Source organism: Battus philenor, unplaced genomic scaffold (genome assembly GCF_028537555.1).
Source record: "Battus philenor isolate CCGP_79_NKW_IND1 unplaced genomic scaffold, ilBatPhil1.0.hap1 SCAF_12, whole genome shotgun sequence".
Taxonomy (NCBI): Eukaryota; Metazoa; Arthropoda; class Insecta; order Lepidoptera; family Papilionidae; genus Battus; species Battus philenor.
In genome coordinates, this window is record NW_027181674.1 from 5,237,976 (window position 1) to 5,264,813 (window position 26,838).

Below are 26,838 nucleotides of genomic sequence, written 5' to 3' on the forward strand. Positions count from 1 at the left end.
CTTTCAGAGACTTCTAATAGGAACAATTGGAAGCGGCCTGTATCCAGGGTGAAATGTTGGATATGATTAATTATATACATATTATGAATGGAATAAAAAATAAATTGTACTTATATTAAAGGAGCAAAGAGTTTTTTTTATTATTTCGTTGCGTCACCTTGGTCTGGATAAATGAGATTGACTGACTTTATCTATTATCAGTTTTAACCATTTTTTTTAAATCAGCCCAAACTACAAATATTTCGGGCATATTTCATATTAATAATAAATTTCACTATTTTTACTACGAGACTCGTTAAGAGATCAATTCCACATTCGTATGTTATAAGTCATTTTATTATTAGATTGTGTTCAAATAATATACTAGATGTGTGTGTGTGTGTGTGTGTCTGTTATAGGAACTATTAATTAAACTCGTAAAATAAAACAGTTTTCTATAACAAATGAGATGAATACAATGTTTGTTATGCTGTTATATGACTTTTTAATATTATATTTTTATTAATTTTAATAATTCCTACTTATATATTACCGTAATTTTCGATCACACTACGAATTTTTACATTTTACACGAAGCCATTGTGCGCGTGTTATTGCCAATACTTGTACGATATTAAACAGTTTGTTTATTATTTAGTAACACTATAAAATATTTGTTATTTTACGAAGCTTCAAGAGTTAGAATTTTAATGTGAATACTTGATAAGATCTTAAAATCTACGGGCTCGTGATTAAATAACGTAAGTAATAGTGCGGTCGGTGCTTCAGAATCAAAACAGGTAGTATTATATGGAATAGTTCATAAATCTGTGAATTACATATAATTTTTAAATTTGTTTTAAAAATTTTAAGGTTTTATATCTTTTATGAGGTCGGTGGCCGCAGTACAGTGATGCATATAGAGCCACGAAGAATTCGCAGCAAATCGATAACCTCTGGCGTTTTCATTGACGTCACGTTTTCGTCATTTACCTGGAAGATAAAGCAGATTTTATATACAGTACATAGCACATTATAGTTCTTAGACATTGAACAGCTGGACATGTGCTTCCTCCATAGATTTCCAATGAGACCGATCAGTTTGACAATTTTAACAAAGTCGTCTGTCAAAGTTGTGGGTGACGCCCTTCACTGCGCTCGACAGTCCATGACAATTATAAAACCTTGGGCCCTAGCGGAATGTACAAAAACACCACGGGTATCTTTTACTTTACTTATATATAGCGTTAAATATATAAATAAACAATTTACTTAAATATAATGGAGTCCAGTTATTGTGTATCCGTTGGCTAGCAGTATTTTCTTATCACTCTGTGAAAGGGTTGTATTTTTAAAACGGCATGTAATGTTTGCAAAGCTAACAACGATAGCAACTTTGACTTAATACATTTTTTTATATAATAACAATTTTATATAAAACAAGTTTTCAATCTAAAATTTAAAGTATATTTTTAAATTACTTTTTATTTGATTGAATTTGTGGAACTGGAGTCAACAGCAGAGTTAATGTTATAATGGATAACACAATTTTTTTTTGTTTCATTTAAAATGAGCTAAAGTCGCGTTTCCGACCAGTTCATCTCAGTGGACCAGCATTTCGAGGCAGCCGAAGCTTATCCATGGACTTACTACACGTTTTAATAACATTAAAAATTAATTAAAAATTTAAAAGTGCGTGTAAATGTCTACTTAAAGATATTTCAAATTACGAGTATACGAACCTGCAGTATAACGTCCCCTTGTCGCAAACGGCCGTCTCGCGCCGCCACGCTATCGCTGTAGACGGCGGATATGTAACTCTGTCCGGAGTCCGGGTGGCTTTGCACGCTGAAGCCCAATCGACTGTTCCATCCGCGGTTTAATTCCACTGTAACTATCTGCATGCATAGAAAAAAGACTGTGATAGACCGTAAAATAAAATATTTTCAAAATACACCACGTACATTTGAAACTACATGGTTGTTTTAAAACAATGCAATAAACACTGACTTACACGTTTCGTAAATTTATGTTTATTTATTGACTTAACTAAGCCATATATTAAGTCAACATTGAATAGGTTTAGGTACGTAATTAAAAATAAAAAAGATTAAAACGTCTTGATAATTTATATATGATCTAAATTGACAGGTACCACAAGCATTTAAGAAAAGGAAAAAAGAATGTTATGTGACATAATTAAGTCACATATTGTAGATGGAGTATTCAAATCTAATAGTTTTTATATTTCACCTACTAACCAGACGCAATGATGGATTACAAATTGCTGTTGGTTATCCGTACATATATATTTTTTATGAATTCTTTCAGTTTTCTAGATAATTTTGGATTTTATTTTTGAATCAGAAATAATTAATTTTTAGGTTTATTGATAATTGTTAAAAAAGGGAGAATTACCGTTGGTTCGTTTGTAATACAATCGGTAGTCGGTTCCGGTTCAATATTTTCTTTTTGAATGGGTTCCGGTGGCATAGGCGCAGGTGCTTCTGGAATGATCACCTTCCGTTCCTTGTCTGGGGATAGAGCTACTCCTTTCCATTTCTTTAAACCGTTGCCTGTAATATCGATAGGTAGTGGCATTAATCCTTATTTTAGTTGCAAAATATACAGCCGGGCAAATGCGTTCCTAATTATTGTTATGAAATATAAATTCTAGACTTAATGCATTGATATATGAAGCTGATATCTCATTGCACCAGCTACAGGGTAATAAAAATTAGAACGAATTATAGCCTACATACTGTTTTAACAGTTTAGGACAAGCGTGGCTAAACTCCTTTGTTGTTAGCGACATTTATAAAAAAATAATTAACAATCTCGAGACCCAATTACATATATATTTAAAAAGTATGAGATAATTTATTTTTTTTAATTTATATTTATTGAATACATATAAACATAGTACCAAATATGCGTACTAAATTTAAATATTTAGAATTATATATTACACTTCTTTTGATGATTCTTTAAAAAAATTGGCGACAGCATTTCTCAGTACTATATTCAGATGCTCATCGGTGTTTGGATTTCTCGAATATTAAAGTGGATTAAAATAATTCTTATAAGTACGTGGCTCGAATGTTAAAATAATGGTTACACAAAAATATAAATAAAGCCACAAATAATTGTTCATAAAGTAGGTCGGTCGCCCCTGGTTTAGACCATATGTGGCCCTTTTTTCTATTTGATCTTTATATCTTTATATATAACTGTATATTAAACAACTTTGAATTTTGCGCCCATTATATCAGTTCATGCTCATAAATTAATTAAAACGTTTCATTACAATAAATAATTCGTTAATTTTAATTATTTGTCTCTTCTTAACATTTAAATAAATTTCACCACAGAAAAAAAATATGTTAACGTCAAGGAAAAATAAAGTTAAAATATACACGATGAATTTATTTACCACTTCATTTAATTTGTATTACAACTACATTACACACTGAGGATGGTATAACGAAATTTAAAAAAAAAACTAAATGTATTGTATAACGTATTCTGGAACTTTATTTAATACCGACAGTATTGTAATAAGTTTACGGTAAATGTTAATATAAATATGTTATTTTTAGAATAAATAATTTAAAGAGAAAAAGCTGACCGTCATCCTTGTGTCCATCGGAGGTGGCTTCGCTGCTTGAAGTGTGAAGTACGGCGCTCTGATAAGTAGGGTTGGAGTGTTTGAACCGCGATTCGTCGCTGGAGAGCTCCACGGGCATCGATACCGGCTCATTCGAGTCCACCGGGAACACGGACTCGGTATATTTCTGCTTTATGTCCTCCTGGTACGCGTTTGGAGGGTCCAGGGTGTCATTGTCGAGGTTATTTAGTTCATATCCATGTGGTGGTACTGGAATTACATACGTTACAAATTTAACTTGAAATTATAACAGTAAAAAATATATTACAAAGATTTTTGAAGAACAATGTAAGTTAATATTATAATAAAGGTAACACAACACAATTTTTCACAGAATTTTTTATTTAACACGATAGTGGCTATATATATTTCAAAGCTTGTGCCGTCAACTTAAACAGTGAAATATTTGATATTCTTTTGTCGGTTTTTCGTAAATATTCCTGATAAGTGCGTATGTTCGGCTATAAAATTAAATTCAAAATACGTATAAAAATGATACTAGGGAAAAGTTATACAATTATAAGAATATTTATTTTTAATGTTGACCCAAGATGATTTTGTTGTACATACATCGGATATTAAGTATAAAACTATTTTATAATAAAATATTAAACTACTTAAAAGATGTTGCTACAAAATGTGTATAATGTAAAAGGAATCTTAACCCTGGCAAGAAAGCAAATTCAGTGCAAGAGGTGTAGAGTTAAGAGGTATATACAAGCATTATAGTGTATAGCAGACAATATGATAAAAGTGCCAAAGTGCAACATTGAAATATAATAATGTGACACTCTGAATGCATGAATTGAATTCAGTTTTCATTATTCGCTTATTCACGATTCGCTTTCAATGTTCTAATATAAAGTCGTAGCGCTTTATAGAATTTCATGGAACAATCTAGAAAGAGCCAGAGACTATAATTATTGCTACGAAATCAATTTATTTCGTATTTATTTAAACATGAAGTGGTAATAATTTTGAGCGGGAAGTGTGTATATTACTTTTCGTTTACACAATGAACCTCGGTTTTAACGAACTTTATAAAGATCGCCGATCGTAAAAATATCTACATGTATTTTTGAAATAAAAAGCGTATCTTGAATAAGGGATATAAGACAAATTACTACACCGAATAATTTGTAGTTAAATATGCCTAAGTATCCGATAGACGATCGATTCGTGGTTTCGGATTGAATAGCGGTTCGATGTGATAGCGTGGCCGACAGAGTCTCACCTGTCAGGCTTAGCTTTTGTTTTCTACAAGTGGGCGGAGCTGTGGGGCTTGCGAGGGTAACAGTGTGGGGCTGTCGCTGCGAGCGTCGGGCTTCTGGTGTGCTCGTGCGAGCGCCTGTGTCTGTACGCGGTTCGCTCTCCGAACCGTCGACGGTTTCGGTGCGCGTCGTAGAGTGTGTTTCTAGCTTTATGTCGAAACTTGGAGCATCTGTGCGAAAACACCTAGCCGCTTAGTGTGTTATGTGTTTGATGGCGATAAGTTTCCCTCTTTAAGATTTAGTGAGCGACCCTCCCTAAACATTAATTTAATTTATTGACTTCTTACATTCACGCTAATGTTACCCATGAAATAATTAAAATTTACAATGGATTATGTTGCTTAGATAATCCGTTATGAGTGCTGCAAAGGTAAAATAGAATATCGCGGTGTAATCCGATAACTATTTCATCTATTTAATTATTACTTTAAGTGTTAACAGAAAAACTAAACTTTAGAATTAAATGCGCGAAAACATTTATTATCTGAAATGTAAACCAGCACACAATAAAATTTATGGTGACCGCAAAATTAATTTCTGTAAATAGGAACGCATTTCTCGGCTATTAACATACAATGGGCGTGTACGTGTGTTCGTTTTAATGCGCGCGACAGTAATTCGAATCAATTAAGTAGATAATAAACGCATGCTGTCCCGGCCATTGCGAATAATTAGGTCCGGATTTTAGGTGCAGTTTGTAGGAATTTTATTTTTAATTTAATGTTTAGAAAAAAATAAAGCACTTGTAAATAGGCCAAGGAAAAACCCACGATCCATATTTTTTTCAAATATTTTTTCGCTGTCAACCTACAAGGAGGACGGGCAGACACCTTGTTAAGATCATCGCAAGACGCTGCGTGTAGGCTACTTCCAACAGATCGTATTGAAATTCTATGGATTTATTATAATGATCTTTTCTCTGCTTTTCATGTACTCTAAGTACTATACTGCTGCTTGCATGCATTCATGTATGATCGATAATTTAAAGTAAACTCGCTTATTAATAATTAATTGACGTTCTTATTTTTTTTAAACAATTTTTGAATTTGATGCTGTATGGTTTTCATTCTTAGCTTTGATTGTATTAAAACCTGCTTACAAGCTACGAATTCATAGTATCTGGCGTTCCTCGCGTACACAGATAAATAATGAACGTGCTTCACTTAAACATGCACTGTTCTGTTGGCTCGTGCTGAGTAAAACAGGCTCCATTGTTATACCCATTATCTAAATGATATGTTTATATTATTACACAACTAATGTCTCTAGTTTATGCTTGCTACAGACCTCAATAACACGGGTATACACAATAATAATATATTAAAATGTAAAAATAATTTCATATGAATAAATTCAAATTGTTTTTATTTTTTATTTTATGTGTATTATTTCTCTTTCTTGTACGATACACAAAATGTTTCGGATTCGAGTTAGGTCAGCCATTTTTAATATTTTCTATAGTACGAGGGTCAAACTGAAAGTTCTTAGAAAATCAAAAACTAAGCATTCTAGCAAGTTATTAGTTTTATTATAACTTTTCAAAATAGCGTCCATTTACATCAATACATCGCTGTATTCGATGGAACCATTGAGAAAAGCACCTTGCCCACTCGGCCTTAGGGGTCTCTTCGACGGCGTTTTGAAACGCAGCCACTGCTTCTTCGGCGTTCATAAAATGTTTTCCTCGAAGTTTTTCTTTTATTTTCGGGAATAAATAAAAATCGCAGGGTGCGAGGTCGGGGCTATACGGCGGGTGACCCAGTAATTCCACGTCTGAGGTCGCCAAATAGTCGATCGTTTGCCTGGCGGTGTGCGACGAGGCATTGTCGTGATGAAGGAGGATCCTGCTGCGAGGTCGTTTCTCTCGAACTTTTTCCAAGACAAGTGGCAAACAGTTGTTAGTGTACCACTCTGCATTAACCGTTTTCTGATCCTCTAAGACAACTGTAGCGTAATGACCTGTCTTTCCGAAGAACGAGGCCACCATCTTTTTTCCAACACTTCGACCTCTCTTCACTTTAGTTGGCAACTCTTCGGAAGGAAACACCGACTGAGCAGACTGTCTTTTGGTTTCCGGATCATAACAGTAAATCCAGCTTTCGTCACCCGTTAGTATGTCGAACACAGCATTTGAGTCACCTCCGTTAAATTTTTGGATCATTTCTCGGCACCAATCAACACGGCGGAGTTTTTGAGCCTCGGTCAAATTATGCGGTATCCAGCGGGCACAAAGCTTCCTGACCGCTAAATGTTCATGGAGGATTTTGTGCACTTGACTCATACCTATGCCTAGACTTGTCCGAATCTGCTGATAGGTCACTCTTTTGTCAGTCTCTATCATACGCCGCACAACACTGATATTGTCTTCAGTCGTCGCTGTAGAAGGCCGTCCCTCACGCAAATCATCGGTGAGATTAGTTCGACCACGTTTGAATTCATTAAACCAGTTGTAAACTGTGGCACGAGATGGGGCTTCATCGTGAAAAGCCAATCGAAGTCTATCATAACTTTCTTGTTGACTTATATGACATCGAAAGTCATAAAAAATCATTGCACGAAAATTTTCTCCGCTTAAATTCATTTTGACGTGCACAGACAATTTTCAATTTGCCGCCAAATCGTAAAACAAATGACAAATGAATGAAATGTATACTCAATATTATTGGTAAAGAGTTCTATTTTCAAAATTTAAACTTATTTTTTTAATATAATGCTTTTAAGTTGCCAGTTCTAAAAACTTTCAGTTTGGCCCTCGTATAAGAACTATAAGTAAATACATAAAATATATTGCTCAAAATTTGCAAATTGCTGTGTGAAAAAATTTCTGACTGTGTTTTCAATAAAGGTTCTTGAGAAAAAAAATTAATGCACCTACAATATTTTTGGTGATAACTGTTTACCGTAAAATGCAGAGTAAAATGATCGTTTTTGTACAGAAAATAATTTATAATATAGCATATATAAAACATCGACATAAATTAAAATTATTTTTGTACAGAATATATGGCTTCAATGATCTTAAAAAATACTCGCATTTTGGTGTTATTTTAATATATAATATTTACACGGTTAACATTTTGTCAGTATCCTTTATTAAATATAAATGAATAAAGATTTTATGGCAATAATTTGTTTCCAAACGGTGTCAAAGACGTTTGTCCATTGCACTTTTTAAAATTTTCTTTTTTTCCTAATTGTAAAGATTTACCAGTACATTAGTTTTAAGCATTTCCTTTAATGCCATCATGACTGCCGTGTTCCTGTGGCCTATCAGCATCTTTATATCGTATTCAATAATACGTGTATTTTAATTATTTTAAAGCATAGAGATTTAGAGTTACGCATATTTGTGACAAATTAAAGTTAAATTAGTGGTAGCCAAGCGGAAGAGGATTGGTACTTGCGATCGTTCGGGTTTGATTCCCGGGATACTATGTTACATAACTCATATTTTGTGCATTGATTATATAGGAACGTTACTATGCGCCGTAATACCATACTGCCCATAGATATTTTAGGTGGAGATCTATGCTTTGCAGTGGGCTTCTATGGGCTGACGACGAAGATGAGTTATATTAAAATATTTTATTTTGGAATGAAATAGGAAAAACATATTAAAATTTTTGTTATTAAACTATGAGGCGTAGTGACGCGCATCTGCTAGTCACCTCCTGAGGTATGTGAGTGGGACAAACGTCAAGCTGTCTGTTTTCCAAATAGCTCGTGTATCTGGTGAATTTTGACTTAATGACTTTCACTTTCGCGAACACTATTGGCAATAAGAAGTGTTTTTTTTTTATTTTAATTGTTTTGCTATTGTTTTTACTGTCGATTATCATTATTAATATATACTCTTCTATAGATTTCCTATAGGACCGGTTGGAAGCGGCTTGCACAGTCTTCCGAAGACTTTAACAAGGATATTATTTCACCTTGTGAGCGGATATCCTCAGCTTCGTCTGCCAGCCCGTGGTTCCTACTCAAGAATATTAATAAAGCATCAAAAACCATTTGTTTTGCGCGGTGCGTGTCCTGCCCAGTATAAGTAATCGCTAGCACTTTTAAAGGTTTTTTTTATGGTCCCCGCTGTTGGTGACCTCTCGTTCCCCTATCTCGTGTGGGACAGGGACTTTTTAATTCTAGTAATTTATTTATTTTTTATTATTATTACCTTCTCTTTCATATATCATCTTATCTGTCGTACTGTTTCTTTCATTCTACAATTTTCCCTTTTCATTTCATTCCATTAGCCATACATTCATCCTCAACCACTACATTCTAGGTTTCCTTACTATTTTATTTTGCAATATTATTTATTTTTACCTATTGCATTTATTACCACCTTCCTGCAGTAGCTGAGGAAGCATACTCTCTCCCCTTCGTCTTGCATGATGGACTTTTAAAGGTTTGTAGGTAGGAGATGCACGTACCAGTGGGCTGTTCGTAGTGGTTTGTGTCCTTCGTGAGTTTGCGGAACTTGCGCGGCGAGAGGCAGGGCGAGCGTGAGCCGTCCGCCATGTCCGGTGTCAGTCGCCGAGCCGCTAAATCGCACAGCATTGATACCGCTTCTGGCCTGAATATTACATAATTATATATGCCTTTCATCATACAAACTAATGTAACATTTCCTAATAAATTTCAATAACATCTTGTTACCTTCGACATATTTTCATTCGCTTTTTTATTTAACCTTTTATTTAATTTATTATTAATATCGCTTCTCTAAATGCGGTAAATTATCTATTGTTATATCATTGCCATTGTATTTCTAAAGTTTTTTTTCTATATTGACATTGAAAGCAAGAATATAAGTCTAATTGGTTTTCTTGATGGTTTACGAGAAAATGTTGAGACTTAGATTTTTAAGAAAATATTGAAGTGAGTTAGATAGATTCGAAGTTTAGGTAGAATTTATCTCCTTCGCTCTATTTTAGTAAACTAAAGCAACTGTACATCAAACTCCAACAGGCGATTAATCTTTATCATTTAATATAACAATTGGTGAAAGCTAGTACTGTTCTAGCGACAAAATTTTTAATAAATTTTTACTTTCAAAATAGTATGCATATATCTTTTTGTACATATTACTGTCTGTTTCCTGTACCTCCATAAATATAACTGGCAAATATCATTTCTAGCTTTCTCGTGTTAAGAAAATCTATGCATTGAAAATAGCTAATACAGCTTGACCATAGAATTCTGTAATCACTGCATTAAGAAGATTTGAGAGTTATCACAACAAAAGCCTTAATTTGTTATGATCTTTTCTAAGATCGGCGCGTCTTTGGAATCCTCAAAGCTGTATAAAATACATTATAAAAAATAGAATACCACAACAAGGTTAGCTAATTTGATCCTAGTTTCTATAATATTCAGGCAGAAAAAAGGTGTAGTATGTATGACCTACATGAAGGACTGTATGAGAAAGTATTTTAAATTAATTTAATAGTTTTAATTAGTCAATAAAAAAAAATGCACTGTCACGATGAAAGTATCAAATAGTTACAATCTAATTAATTTAGCATTTCCATGCAATGAATATATAAGTATTAAGATACATACTTTCAATGTTTACAAATATTTCTCATTGCTTTATGAAACGTGACTGTAATACAAATCATAGTTTGCGAGATATAATCAATTACATAGCGTTAGTTCAATGAAACCATTCAATGGCTACTGAAGCCCTATTGTATGGCATAAGCACTGCAAATCAATATAACAATGTTTAGCTGAATACTTTGTCTATTTACTATGTTCAATAATGCAAATAATTATATTTATTTCTTCTTCAGCAACAACTTCTTATACGTTACATATTTTATTTGTTGGCAAAATTATGTATCTTAAATCTTTTACATTTTTTTTTCAAAACATAGTTCACGGAGACCGCTGGAGTGCAAACTTATTTTTATGACAAGACAGACAATGAGGCTTTTACCTAATAGAGCATCACGAGCCTGGGAAAGTCAAAGACGCGGGTAGTCGCTGTATGCGGACAGAGCAAGATTGGAGATCTAGGCGATCTTTGAGGATGGCCTATGTATTATTGTAGTAGGTGTCTATCGGCTGACATGATGACGACAATGAATAATATGTTTAATTTGTTTAAGAAGGTGTGACTGACCTCAGTGGGGGTTTAGGCCTGTTCATGGGTGGGTCCGAATCGGTGGGCCCGTCGTCCTTAGGCGACATGGGCGACAGCGGCGTGGCGGCGTGGTCGCGGTACAATCGCAAACGCACCTCCGCACCGCACGCCCGTAGAAATGCAACGGCTTCCGTGTGCGACATGTTCGACATTGGTGTATCGTTTACCTGTAGAAATCGTCTTTTTCGGTTAAAAATACAGTCCTTTTTTGATCATATATGTACACATTCAAATATATACGAATACCCACCCACACACTCTCCCTCTCATACACAGATACAATCTCTGGCCTGATTTTTTTATGGATTAAAAAGTAAATATGTAAATTATTAACAAACATAACTATAACCACCCTGATCTCTTTAGTACAAAGATCAGTAATGTTGCATTTTAACAATCTTACTGATATCCATTAAGACTTACAAGTGTTTAATTAATTTACAATAATGTATGTTATGATGATATGTTGATGTAGGTAATGATATTATATACATACAAAAATTGGTAGCCAGACGAATAAATGCCAGTGTATACTTCAAAAACCTACGGTCAAAATTACACAGAATGGTGTATTGGTAGAAGTTTTCTGATAAAAAATGATCCACATTATGAAAGATGTTTTAAGAATAAAATGATAATAAAATATTTACTAAAAATTGCATCTAATTACGAAACTGTAATTATATCTAAGATGTAAATTTCTTCTTGGATCTAGTTCATAAATATGAGTAAATAGTATCGTAACGTACTGTGACATGATAATCCAATAATAGCAACTGATAGAGAGTTCGTTTGGACCTCTTGGGACCCAGTCACTTCAGGGAATTTCCTTTACGATCTCAGAGGTCATCGCCCGCCAAACTATGTACAATTAGTAACCATACGGCGTGTGCCGAAGTTTCCTGAGGAGCCCTAGATTTTAGTTACAGTTTAGACTAAGTGCCTGGTGAAAGGGCAAAAAAACGTACCGCGACGATCCTGTCTCCAGGCTGAATCCTGCCGTCGCTGAGTGCTGGTTCCCGTACCAAAGCACGGACGTAGTGGCCCAAGGCACTGTGGTCCTCCTTCCGCAGCGTGAACCCAAGAGACCCGTTCACCTTCGTCATCACAATATCGAATTCCTACAATATGAAAAAAGTGATTTATCAGCAGTCATATAAATTAATATAATCACTAAGCGTAAAATTAAGTAAAAGAGCAGTGAGTAAAATAAAAAAATTATAAGAATTGTGTATTCATTACAGAAATACACCGTTATCAACTGAAAAAAACATATCTCAACAACCGAATACAATATGCGAAAATAAATTATCAGAAACACAAAAGCCAATACATTCATTACGGTGCCCCGAAAGAGGTGTAAAATTATTATCGAAAAATACATTTGCGAAGTTTCACCAACAACCGAGAACTGTATTTTATTGGCAGCACGTTTTAATTAAAACGGATTATTCAACTTTTAACGGCTGATCCTGTAAAGCTATCGGATATTTTACTCACCACCGATCCATCATCCTGCGGCCGTGAACAAAGAGCTTTATTAATTGGGAAAGGGTAATCTAGCGGGTACTTAAATTACTCTTTTTCTACAAAACGATCTCTAATTTTTCTTGTACCAAATAAACCTTGTTAGGCTAAATGGCGAAAGTAGGCATTTTTGTCAAGTTCTTAAAACTATTAACTCACTATCAAGTCATAAAAATAAGCAATACCTATTATTTTGTATTTAAATTTCTGGACGCTGGATGCAGACCGCTTCCAACCGATCCTTTTGGAAATCTATGATGGAGGCTTATGTCTAGCAGTGGATATTTTACGACTAAAATGATTATTATTTAAATTTCTTATATAACTATTAAAGAATAAAATAAGATTTGTAGTAGTGTTTTAAGCTAAGAGGACATTTGTTAAGTTGTTTTTCAAAAACATAGTACTTTTTATAAACTCATATATTATTTACTAGTTACCCCTGACCCGCTTCGCGCAGTCCGCAATGCCTTATTTTAGGTATAATTTCAAAAAATATACATTAAGTAATCTTTAATGTACCAAAAACAATTCTACTTATAATAGTTTCAAAATGTATTGTTTTTTAAAGTCTCCCTCAACTGCCGCATGTGTGTTGAAGCTTGTAAAATCCTTTCTTAGCTAATCTCTAATCGGCAACAGAAAAAAATAAATTTCAAGTCTCTTAACCCTATAGTTCTGAATAAGAAAAGTTTCTCTGGATATTTCGTTATCAGTCAGTATATAGGTTGAAATCTTATGTATACATATGGGATGAGACTGAATACTATGTTACCTTAGCTTGCTTTCTTTTTAATTTCAAGTGGTCTTTTATGATAAATAGCAATGGTGGTTATTGGACAATTTGTTTCTAAAAGACCTTAAAATTAATAAATATATGTCAAATTAGTCCTAATTTAAACCTCGTCTTCCCACGTAAATATACATTAGTATTTCTGATAAAATACATCTTTTATCACATGTAGATTACCCAGCGGTTTGTAAAGAAAAATAGCACGATTTTTAAAATTCATATAAATACATTTTTCTTTTTAAATCATTAGTTAGCGAACTTTGTGAACTTTTATTCTATAGACGTAGCAAGTGTTCAGAGCGAACCATCAATTAAGACAAGTGTCGAACGCTTCTTGTTTTATCTCAGCGCAATTAATCGCACATTTTCTACGAAGACATTATTCTCTGTAAGTAACGGTTCTATTTTTGCCCCTTTCCGTCTTATTGAACTATTTTAAACTACTTCCAGATAAGAAAGTTTATTATAAAAATATTACGTAACTTTTATGCTATTTTTATTACTAAGATAATTTTTCAAAACAGTTTTAGTTCATGACAGATATTGCCAAGTATTTAGTTTTTGTCTAGACATACGACCTACATAGGATTTGATTGCTTTTGTCAAGCCAAGTCAGTTACATTTATATTTAATTATTTTGAATAGTTCATACATATACTAATGTATAATATATAATATGACCACTATTTTAATCGTAGGAATTACTATGCTGGACATATATATGCCTCCTCTATAGATTTCCAAAAGGACGGTTTTTTTGTAAATAGGTTATACTTTAAAACTCCTACCGACATAGAGACCCGGTGTTTTTTTATTTTTGCTCTTACTCAGTAGTTATCAATTCTGTAAACATTTATTTATATACTCAATAAGACCGATTGGATGCGGTCTTCATTTAATATTTTACGACGGCTTTAACAAGGCCGTCTGCTGTCCTTGGTCTCCAGAACCTTGAGGACCCACAGGCCATCTGTTCTGCCTCCTCTCACAACAACTTAGCCAATTCGCTAGCCTTTTTCAGATAATTTCTTTCGTTTATCGATCTCTTCATTCCTGATTTGATCTATTCGTTTGTATATCTTCAATCCATAATAAAATATTGTCTGTACAGCAGATACCTAAGTATTTTACAAAAATACAATAAAACCATTATTATATTATAAAAATATATTTTTTTCAAAGGTTTAAACGATATCGCATTTTTAAATTACAACATTTCTTGCTTTCAGGGGTTGAAATTGCTAAGTGCGCATCTTTAATAATGACTATCAATAAAAGAAATAGCCCGATCGTTTGCTTTGCACAATGACTACAGCTCGCTTCCCCGGAACTGAGGGCCATTTAGTTTAATGGCTATAATATTTGATTACCAAAGAGTTTAATAGCCAAAATAATAATGAGATGGATAATGATACTAAAGAAGCCTTTTCTCAAGAAGAAAATTACGTATATTTTTTTATTTTATCTTAAACGCAAAGTTTTGGACGTTTGCAAAAGAGATTACAAAAAGGGAAATGTTTAATTTTTATATAACTGCTATCATAATTTAAAATATAGTCTATCGAAAGCAGACACAAAATATAATAGCTGGTGCGAAATTTTACAAAAAATAAAATAATTAACGCTAACATCGACAGTCCTGATTCGCTGATAAAACGTATCTTTACTGTGCCTTGATCTCGTCAGCCGTCTCAAAAAAGTGACTTTCAACTTACTTGCACGCTGAACCAATTATGATACATATCATTGGCCGATGTGACGTATTTGTAATGCAATAAAACGTTAAAAGAATGATATTTATAACGTTGAAATACCTTGAATTAATAAACTAGGAATTATTACAGGGTGGATGGGTGGACCATAATATTTAATTTTGATATAAATTTTTACTTAACTGTGAAAATTATTAGTATTTTACTTTTTGATGGTTTTAGTGTCCACTTCTAGAAAGCCGTACCGTTTTACTTTAGTTACTTTTGAATACTTTTTTAAATTTATAAATAGGAAAAAATATTTCTATATGTATAGAAATATTATAAGTTAAAATACGTTGAGGAAAAGGCTAAAGAAATTTATACTTAGGCAGCTGATAGTGTCTTGAAGAAAAATTCTATCGCGTCAGAAATAAAAGTTTTAGTAATAATAAATACAATTTAAATGCAGGGGTAGATCGACTTGCGATCGCAGGTCGCGGGTTCTAATACAATCTTATATAATTTACACTTTGTGCATTAATTATATAGGATTGTCATTACTCACAAACAAGTTTCGAGGGGATGGGCGCTAGCGTTCTTGAGCCCTGAGTACCATAATACCACACTGCGATCACCAACTCGTGTGGCGATTATGGTTTATATGATTATGGATGTCTTTAAGGGAAATTTATACCTTGCAATGAGCATCTAATGGCTGAAAAGACGAAACTTAAATTATTGTTATTTACTTAGGTATAAAAAGTCAGCTAAATACGCTTAGTATCATAGCATGAATAGAAAATAAATTGTTGGTAACCTGGAAGTGGTAAACAACGCAATCGTTTATATGGAAGTGTATAGAATATTGTAATGCGTGCAAATAGGTAATAATACTGCACGACATTGGGCTCATAGTTGAGGGTAGCTGTAGTAACATTATGTAAACTGGTGACATTGATAGCTTTTGTCCAGTCGGTAAATTGTGTTTATAGTGTCAACAGTTGAGAATATGTATTAATATTATTTACCAATATACCATTATTATACAACAAACATTATTAAATTTTGATTACAAGTGAACTCATTTTAAAAAACCTAATTTATGAGTAACTGAAATGTACAGACATATGTTTTTTTTAAATGGCCTCTGTTATTGGGGACCCATCGTACTCCCTATCTCTGTTTGACAAGGTTTGATATTTTTAAAGATTTTTGCTTTTATTTCCCTACTTTTCTATCACTCTTCGAATGATCTATATTTCCTCTTCTTTCGTTCTATAATTTTCTATCATTCTTTTTCATACTTATTTCCGTTCATTCATCGCTTTACTTCCTTCACCTCGTTCCTTAAATATCACAGATCCGGGATATCACATTTCTTTACCTTAATTTATATTTATCTTTTGCTATTTTACATTCTTATTTATATGCTAATTTATTACGAATTACAACAATTTATCACAGTTCCCAAGTTTTTATTTTATTCATCTAACATTGTTTTGAGTTTTTATTATTTTTTTAATTCTAGTTTTATTTTTCTTTTCTCTACCTCCTGTTTATTTGGTTGCTTACCCGACCTTCAGATATGTTAAAGAAAAATAAAGAATGCAAGTAATCAGAACGAAAGTAATCGACTGAGGCCAGCGGATTGGCAAGTAGAATTACTAGTCGACAGACCATATAGCGTGCAGAACAAATAGCCGCTAGGGCGTCGAGGTTCTGGAGACCATAGACCCGCAAGTGTAGCGGATATCCATTCACAAGATGATCTTGTAAGGGTTCCCGGAATACGATGGATGCAGACTGCAACTAATGACATTGGAAAACTATGAAGGGAGGTTTATGTCTAACAGTGGACACCTTATGGTAGAGATTTTGATGATTATGTTACACAAGCTACTGTTCAATTCTGTATACAAATATATCATTCATTGTTAGCATTTTTACCATAAATTAGATATTTAAAATAACATTTCAATTAATACTAATTTTAAACCTTTTATATCGAGATATATTTTTATATTCCTAGCGTGTACACTTAGCAGCGTTCACGGCTGGTAGTTTTCTGAGTTGTTGTACGTCTAAATATGATAGCTTTATCGAAGTATCTCAAAATTTGCTTATGTCCATGAAATATGAAATCGCATCAAAATTAATTTTAATTCATGTGTAATATTGGTCATATCTAAGTCATTAAATAACACGTGATGTTAGTTTACGTTGAGCTGTACTTACTCCATACTGAATATCATAAACCGGAAGTTGTCTATCAAGGTCCGGTAGGTGTAAGTCCCGCCTATCAGCTTCCGGACTCGCTTCCCGCCGCCCTCGACCCTCGGAAGATGACGTAGTCGCACTACTGGTTGTTTGGGATAACCTGCGTGGGTATTAAAAAATGTTAATACTCAAATATCAAAAATAAAATATCACTAGTTACCAACATAATACTGTGAAAAATATAATTTATCTTCGTCGTCGTTTCACCTCATAGACGACCATGGCAAGCATTGGCATCCTAAGATATTTATGGTTGATAAACTGTAATCGCCACGTTTGGCAGGCGGGTTGGCGATCGCAGTATTGTATTATGGTATGCATATCCTCTAGAAACTTGTTTGTGTGCAGTGACAATGTTGTATACAAGACATACCGAGAATCGAAGTCGAGACCTACTATCACTGCTAAAGTTGTATTAGTTGCAAGTGTTATACAATGTGCGTAAATAACACAGTAAATATATATTTTTATAAAAAAATAGTAATATTTAATTAATCATCGTAGAGTAGACACATAACATCTGATTGTTGAAAAGGAATTTAGAGTAGACAAATATGTTGTACAGGTCGCTCGCGTTAAAAATGTATAAAATTAATATTGTCCGTTGACCAACCGCTAAGGCTTAATTTTATATAATATGTGTTAAGAGCCTGATTATTTTATTTTGTAGACAGTGACTACTTGAGAGAATACTTTCGCACGCAACGATTGCTCGTTGAAAGACTGAATTAGGGGCTGTGGTTTGGCCGGCGGACAAAGAATCCTTGCATTCTTAACGCCTATGAACTATAACAGTAATTTGTCTTACCGAGCATGCAAAGGATGGCAGTTGAGTGGGTCTAGCGGTGGTAAGTGTGGCGGATGCGGTGTGCGTACAGGCGGAGTGGGCGGGTCCGGTGGAGTAAGGCTCTCCAGCACGTCGCTTGGGGGCCGACACACACGTAGTTCCACACGCGTGGCTGCTGTGCGTAGCACCTCTAACGCTTCCTACAAACAAAATAACAAGAGAATCTTAGCAATCATTTTCGTTAAAAAATCAAAAAATAAATTCATGTAACATATTTAAAAGTGAACACTTTATAAAGAGTAATTAGAAAAGCTTTTTGACAAATGAGCTTTACGTATAAAGTTTTTACATCTATTTTTAATCAGCCTGTATACATAAAAAAAGAAACGTCACGAATGTAACATGACATTCCGTACATTTGTATTTACTTTTAGATCGTACTTTTCTTATTGGAATCGCCGTGTGGCTACCTGCTAAGTTACCGTGGGGATCGGCCAAGATTCATTGCTTCAGCAAACTTCAGGCATTTGTTTCGTTTGTTGCGAGTAATCTGACAAAGCATTTGGGAGTAAAAACTTTAGTCATTCCTAATAAAAAACCTTATTCAAAGAAAACAATAGGTAACAAAGTTAGGCGATATTTATTCCAGTTTCCCAATAAGAAGCCCCATAAATTCAAAGTTTAGCAGGAAGGTAACTTGATAAAACATTAATAAATTGGTTTCTAGGTAAAAAAAATACGTTTACATGTTGTAGCATAATATTGTTTTGATGAAAAATTAATCTTAATTTAAATAAATAAAAATATGAAATTGGTCGTAGCCATCATAAGATATTGTGAAGACATTTAAACCCCAGAGAAACGAAAATTGTCATCATATTTATTTGATGATGATTTATTTGATTTTGACATAATAATAGACTCCACTATTATTATGTCAAATATGATGACCAGATTTTAGCAAATTATTTAAAAATTGCCAAATCACCGTTTAACATCGTTTTTGGCATAGCTATTGTAGTCCAACACATCTTAAATAACATTTTCAACATTTATCAGTTTGAGCCGCACTAGCAAACTCACATTTGCGCAACGAGTCATGGAAAGGGATATTTTCGTGATTTCTCTATATGATTGAATCGGGGATAAGGAAATCCGTAGACGAACGAAAGCACCCGATATAGTCCAGTGGGTTGGTTAGTTGACGTAGTAGTGGGCAGGCAACATAGCGCACAAAACAGATGGTAGCTGGAGCCTTATATTACAGGACCATCAAGCACAACGTAAGACGTCCATTCACAAGATGGATAGATATCCTTACTGTTAAAAAGCCGTTTTAAGACGCTGAATGCAGATTGCTTCCAATTAGTCATTAAACTTTTGAAAAACATCGCCCAGGCTATATCTAAAACAGATGTGTTAATAAAAGGAGTCGTGCCCGTGGCCATTGGGGCGTAAAGGTTCTCGAGTAGCAACCACGAGGTAGACGCAGCGTGGGTACGCCTCCCAATAGGTAGACCAACATCGTAGTTAAGGTAATGGAAGTTGTTGAATGCGGTCAGCGCAACGCCGATCACCGTGGCGATCTTTGAGAGAGTCCTATGCTTAGCAATGGGCGTCCATCGGCTAAAAATAACAAGAATAAAAAGAGTAGCCACAACGTATTTGAATTTCATTTTATAGACTTGAGTTTTTCAGATCAAATTTTATATATCTCATATAAATACTTTTCCTTAAAAGAACCTAATAAAATCAAGCGTCTTATAAATGTTTAAAATTATATAGTATTTCGATTTTCCTAAAATAGTGATGTAGCTTCGGTTGAGCAAATATTTTAAACATCTGCAACATAGAGGCTGAGCGAAGTTAATGAAATATTTGGCGGAGTGTATAATTTAAATATTAGGGTTCATACAAGCGCAACACGCCTGCGACGTTAATTAAAAGAAAGGATTTTAATTAACCGCAATGTTAGCGCGATAATGCCTGGTTTTAATTTTACGAGACACGGAAGCGAGTTCTAAATGAAAATGTTTACTTCATTATTATATTTTGTGATAAAATATTACGCAGCTACTATTAATAATAACTAGCGAGTTGAAAAAATTAGCGCGCTATGTTTAGAACGAAAAATTGCTTCTATTTTTAATATAGAAGTAGATTATTAATAAAACTATTAAACGCGTTTTAAACTCTAAGGAAAATTAATAAAAAAAATGTTCCAAAGTTGAACCTTGAATTATTTTTAACTTTTCACAGCTAGACCATTAGAATATTACAGTTGCCAAATATTACTTGAATCGATTATTATATTTCAATAAAAATAATTTAACAATACGTTATAAAGATTGTCTTAATTTATTTCGTATCTTTAACTTTGTTATGTCTTTTTATTTGATTGAAATAAAAAAAGAATTGTATTATCTAAATATAGCTTTTAGGTTTTTTTTTACATAAGCTTGGCCATAAGTAGTCCTAATGGCAGTTATTTTATTCAGTTAAAGCTAAGCTATAACACGATTATCATTGTAGGAATTCCGCAGCTAGACGTAGGCCTCCGCTGTATAATAACACGGGTTGAAAGCAACCTTCATCCAGACGACTTTAACAAGGTTATCTGTCCACTTATGGGTAGACGTACTCGGCTAAGCATACCAATCCGTAGTAACCACTACAGAATTTTAAGATCCCAGCGGTAAGTTATTACATAAACTGTTATAAAATCGGTTGCGCTAGTTAAGCTTTACATATTTATTATTAAAAAGTATCATTACGCTGTAGTCTTTAATTGCGTCCATTAAATACTGGGAATCCAAAGTTTTTGAAAACACGGACCAACAAATGTAGCATAGGACGTCCACCTGCAAGGCGGATAGGTTTTGTTAAAGTCGTCTAAATACGTCTAATGTAGGCCTTTTCCAACTGGTCTTACTGGAAATTAATTGGAGAGACTTATGTCCAGAAGTAAACTTTTTACGGCAGAAATGATAATGGCGATAATGATATAAGATTCTATTTTTTTGGTCATGTTGGAATGTAACAAAAACTATTTTGTTGTAAAATAATGCTACGGAGTTTTGAAATGAGCATTTTACTTTATGATAATTCAGTTTGTAAGTTCCGCGCCCGCCTCGCCTGTCGCCGCTGACAAAGGGACTACGCGGAAACGAGGCGTTCTTCAATATCCGATGCTTTGTACTCACAGAAACGACTGAATACTAACATGTAAAGCGGTGGACCTCGCTTTTATATAAAAACACTTGTTTTAATTCATAACTTTTAAAACTAAAGTTCAAACAGTGCAAAATAATAAGAGGTTCTATTTCATTTGGATTATCTAACATCAACAAATCAATGAATATCTCGGAAACATAATTATCGAACTTGTATATTAATAAGCAAAATATTTAACGAATATTATTAGGGGGACCGGAAAGTAATAATGCGTTTTTAAGTAAAATTCACACGACTGCATTAATAACAAGTTTTTATTTTTTATCAACAATATATTCAACTTCGTTATCAACATCAATCTTTTGTCATCTAGTATACAAATTTTCAATGCCAGAGCGGCTGAAATGAATAGGTTTTTCTGTAAAATATGTCGACAGAAACGACATTTCTTTTCAGCTCCACTTATACATACAAAATAATGAATAAAATGTACACCTACAAAATTAATTTAAAAATAAACGTGACACTATTCATCATCATCATAATGTCAGCAGATAGAAGCCTAATTCAAGGCTAAAACCTCTTCTAAAAATCTCCATGATGACGGTCATGCGCTTCTCGTGTCCAGCGACAGTGGCAACATTATTACATTACTGAAACTACTAAAAAAAACTACTAAACTTTCACACCGAAGTATAATGTACGAAGGTGCCAAACTATGTAATAAATTAATAAATATAAAGTAATCACAATATTTATACACATTTAAAGTAATTCTAAAGCATCTCTAAATGAAAGGAGTAAATAAATAACCACCATAATAGCACATGTCCAATTAGTACTTTGAGCCACATTCAGACATCATCGGGTCCAAGTTTCTGATGATGTAATGAGAAACGAAGATTCACAAAGACATGTGGGCTCATCCGAAACACCTATGTCATGCAATAAATAATTTTTAAAGGGTTTAGGGTATGGCTTATTGTCACCATTGTTTACAGTTATTACGTCAAACATTTCTAATCGTCCTACATAAAATGATCATTGTAAAATATGTTACATTAATTTATAATTCCTACTGGAATGCGACAGGCCAATAACTTCAACGAGTCTACAGGGATGGATTGTAAATAATAATTAATTTTAATACGCAGGAATATGAACTTAGAAAACGATTTTTTTACTATATTATCATGATGTTATTTCTTATTTTTGATACCATTACTATCTACCATACATGAATGGATAGAATATGAGCTATGCATTCACACTTTTAAAACGCATATACCTATAAGCTGTCACTCTATATGTATTATATGAATATGCTGGTATATTAGGAATATAACTGCACGGAATATAGTAGTTAATGGATCAAATAGGGATTAAATTAAGCAATAGCGGGATTAGGCGGCGCTAGCGTTAATCTTGTTTCAGCGGCACGCGAGCGTCGAACCCGAGACGTTTGATATCTGATCGTTAAATTGCCACGTTATGTGTTCCCAGGGAGCATTAGGTCTGCAATAAACCATTGCCGTGACTGTTTTATAGCTTACGGGCAATTGCTCTGTTACGTAGAGGATATAGTAATGTTTAGCATTTTATATCCTCTAACCTTAATGGTAACATGGCATGTACTTTAAATTGAATGGGAGAAAATTTAGTATTACATAATGGCGGATCAAGAATAGACCTTATAACAGAACGTTTTATAACTTATCAAAGATTCATTCTAAATAAATTTAATAGTTCTAATACTAAAGTATGCTCTGGTTACTAGGTATAAATAGCAAGTTACCTATAGACGTCAAGTTAATTATATAAAAAAATAACCACCAAAAATGTCTGGACCTCAACGAACATCTTTGGACAATGGGTCCGGAAGTGTAAAAACGAAATTAATTCCAGTGAAAGTAATACAATGCTCTTATACAAGCGTAACCGTTCATTTCCAAACTCCATTTTGCTCATGGAAAGTCCAGTGCTATGAGCAAAGCAAGACCGCTATCCAGGTATCGGTCTCGATGTTAAACTAAACTTTAATCACGTCTCTGACGCGTGATAAAGGCGGCTGAGAACGATGGCTGGAACAAAAGTTTTTTTTTTTAATATTTTGTTGATTGATTTAGGAGTCGCAGTAGATAGTAGCTACTTGATGATGACACGCGTGAATGTTGCCATAACGACCTTCAATTGTTCTGCTATTCTACTTCGTTACGCTTGTCTCCATTCTCATTGCTCTGACCTATGCCACTAATCGAATTGCGTACAATCTGTGAAGCTATTTATTAAATTGTGTGCCGCAATATCTGTCTATGCGGTGGACTGGCGCCTGTGGCGCTCGAGAAATATACATCACGTAATATAAAATCTTGCAGTGGTTTTAATAAAACATAAAGTACATACGAAAAAAGTAGATATTCCGAGCTTTTTATTTAATAACCATTATCATTTCAGACGCAAGTCGTTTGTTTACTGCTGGAATTAGACTAATGCTATAGATTTTCAATAGGACCAGTTGGAAGTGGCCTGCATACAGCTTTTCGACAACTTTAACAAGACCGTCTCTCCGGATTGAAGCTGGACACCATAAGTTTCCCAGTTCATGGTCTCTTTAATTTACTGTTTTATAAGATATATTTCTAATTTATTAATTTTCGTATTACAGTAAGTAAGTACAACCGTTAGGTTTACCACTGTTGAGATTCTTCAATTGTTGACACATTACAACTTATATTTTTGTTGTTACAAGGTCCGTCCTAAATGCCATGCTTTATTTATTATTACATTGTTAAGATATTTGAATTGTTTATTAAAAATTATAACACAATTGTCAATTAACATTACCAGGTCCACAGCTGGACATAAGCCATCTCTAGATATTCCCCCAACACGACCGGTTGGAAGCGGCCTGCAACCGGCGGTTTATAAACAAACTTGAGAAGCTTGTCCTCTAGAAGAAGGTAGGTTTCCACTCCAAAAACTTAAGGCCTTATCGGCCATGTCTTTTTATAAAGAACACTACCTCATATGTAAGAGATAGTTTACACCTCCAAAATACATAATTTTATGTTTTCTTTAATAACATTTATAATTAATATTAAATGAATATTTATTTCATAAAACAACTAACATGAAATATGGTCATTTAAGTGCAAATCGTTAAATAATTTTATACCAAAAGAAAGTAATAAACATATTTTTAGCACCACATGCCGTGTCGGCGCCTCCATAAAGTTATTTAAGTATGTATAGTCTGTAATAAACGAAAACATTGCATCTTCAATTATTAATGAGAAAATGATGTCATGGTTGGTCGATTTAACGGTAAAGTATATACTGTTGGTTTGGTTTGTATCTCGTTATTACAAAGATTTATAAATGTTGATGTGAAAAAATATTATTGGCATTAGACTAATGTGAAATGAGATACGCAGAAGAATCAAGATCACCGAAAGCTCGAATAAGTGCTCATCTGAAGTGACTGTCACTAGGCGGGGAAAAAAGATTTTCGAGTAATGACGTAGGCGAGTCGCAGGAGTTGATAGATGCGGCCAAGGCAAGACGAGAAGAGATATAATAACGATCATTAGTGTATCACTCAAATACATTAGATTATCTGATAAGTCATCGGATTAGCTGTTATAATGATAAAATAATATATAAAATGTTGGACGAACATTTGTAGGAACATTTTTCTTATGTAGGGTATGTTACACTATTCTATCTACTTATTTCTTTTTTTACACGCTGGAGCATAGCGCAATTCCATTGTAACAGTCTGACTCGACGCGAAATTAGAGCACCGACCTCACGTCAGCAAATACAGTCCGAGTTTTATATCTGATCGAATTTAGTTCTAAGGAAACATTACGTGGGTAATACAATGTTGTTTGCCCGCACGCGATGAATTCCGCTACTACTGAGAATTCTTTATTTCGAGTATTTATTTTGTACGAGAATCATTAATTTAGGTGTTTATACATCATTTGTTTTATATACGATTTGTTTGTATTGAGGATGTATATATTCGAGTTTGTTATTCTAAAGGTTGTGGACAGAATCTCGTTAATGTCGTCGAATGGGTGTTTGTTTTAGCTAATTCTTTTGGAAATTTATGGGGGAGGCCTATGTTCAGCACTGCAGCATGCAGCGTGCTATTTTTAAGCCGATGGACGCCCACTGCAAGGTCTACGCCTCTCCAAAAATCGCCATGATGACCAGTCCTGCGCTGCACGCATCCAGCGACCTTAACTATACAGCTATTAACTCCTGTGAATGATAGACTTACAGAATTTTATATGATTATAGACTCCATTTTTCACCAAAAAAACGAAATGATTTGATCATATTTGGCAATGTTTAAATTCGACAAATCTATAGGTAACATTATTATTAATTTATTTATTTACACTATTTAATGGAATCAAGCGTTACCTCGCGGAAGTCCATCCTAAGTAAGAAAAGGACCAATATTTAGCCACTTCCGCACATGCAGTGGTAGTCGTGCAATAATCTGTGTTTGGCACTAATCGGTGTAACATAACTCCTGAAGATGTCCCGTGGTGGGGTGAAACACGTGTTGAATAATTTGGCGGTGGCGGTTGTGTGATTCGCATTGTTTGCCGCATACGCATTTATCAGCGGGCTGGCGGGCGGTGCACTTTATTGCACGACTACCACTGCATGTGCGGAAGTGGCTAAATATTGGTCCTTTTCTTTCTTATTTACACTTTTTTGTACACCATAGACAATAAGTAGAAAAAAAAGAAACAATTCATGTAATACAAGAGGCGGTCTTATCGCTCGAGGCGATCTCTAAAAGACAACCTTTGGATAAAGATAAGATACTTGAAGGAGAGGGCAATTTAGGATGTACGTACGTACAAATACATACATATCATTATAAGTTTTTTTTAGATATACTAGAGTATAGATACTATAATCACGGCATCGATTTTGATCGTTTCTATATAACAATTTCGTGAATCTACATTTAAACTGCAATTAACAATGTCATCACAGACTTCTGTTTTGTATAACATAAACAGTGTCATAGTTATTTAAAGGTATATCAATCTAACAATGGTTTTTAAATTAATTTCCGATATTATTTCGCTGAACTGCGTTTTAATTAAATACCGTTTGTAAACGCGGCCCTTATCGAATTTTATTTAATTTTCAGCGACCGAGCGGGCAAGTGATGTTGCAAAATAATTTAATAAACATACAATCACAAACAATTCAATTTGCTTACCGAGTGCTGATCGTGCGTGTAATTATGGTTAGCATGTAAATAGATGTGCAAATATAACACTTGGTATATTAACACCTATTTTACTTTATTGAATTATGCCTTCTCGAACGTTATTCTTGATTATTTTTTACGTGTAAATATAAGTTTCTTGTAACTGTAAGTTTATTGAATTTTATTAGTTTTAACCAATTGAAAGAAATTGTTAATATGTGTATTCTTGTTTACGAGAACAATTATTGCATTAACCCGTCCTACCAAAAAACGACT

General features: G+C 33.8%; 1 protein-coding gene across 1 annotated transcript in view; it reads right to left on the minus strand.

Moving 5' to 3' along the window:
* Positions 1-378: 378 nt before the first annotated feature.
* LOC137932649 (multiple PDZ domain protein-like) overlaps positions 379-26,838 on the minus strand; it is a 153,129-nt gene continuing 126,669 nt past the window's right edge. The window contains exons 5-14 of the mRNA XM_068776274.1: positions 18,165-18,343; positions 17,315-17,456; positions 12,034-12,186; positions 11,045-11,232; positions 9,348-9,490; positions 4,881-5,087; positions 3,608-3,856; positions 2,398-2,555; positions 1,722-1,877; positions 379-972 (exon numbers count right to left, since the gene is read on the minus strand). Coding sequence (XP_068632375.1) covers positions 865-972; positions 1,722-1,877; positions 2,398-2,555; positions 3,608-3,856; positions 4,881-5,087; positions 9,348-9,490; positions 11,045-11,232; positions 12,034-12,186; positions 17,315-17,456; positions 18,165-18,343 — 1,683 coding nt within the window. The 3' untranslated portion in view covers positions 379-864. The remainder of the gene's footprint in view (positions 973-1,721; positions 1,878-2,397; positions 2,556-3,607; positions 3,857-4,880; positions 5,088-9,347; positions 9,491-11,044; positions 11,233-12,033; positions 12,187-17,314; positions 17,457-18,164; positions 18,344-26,838) is intronic.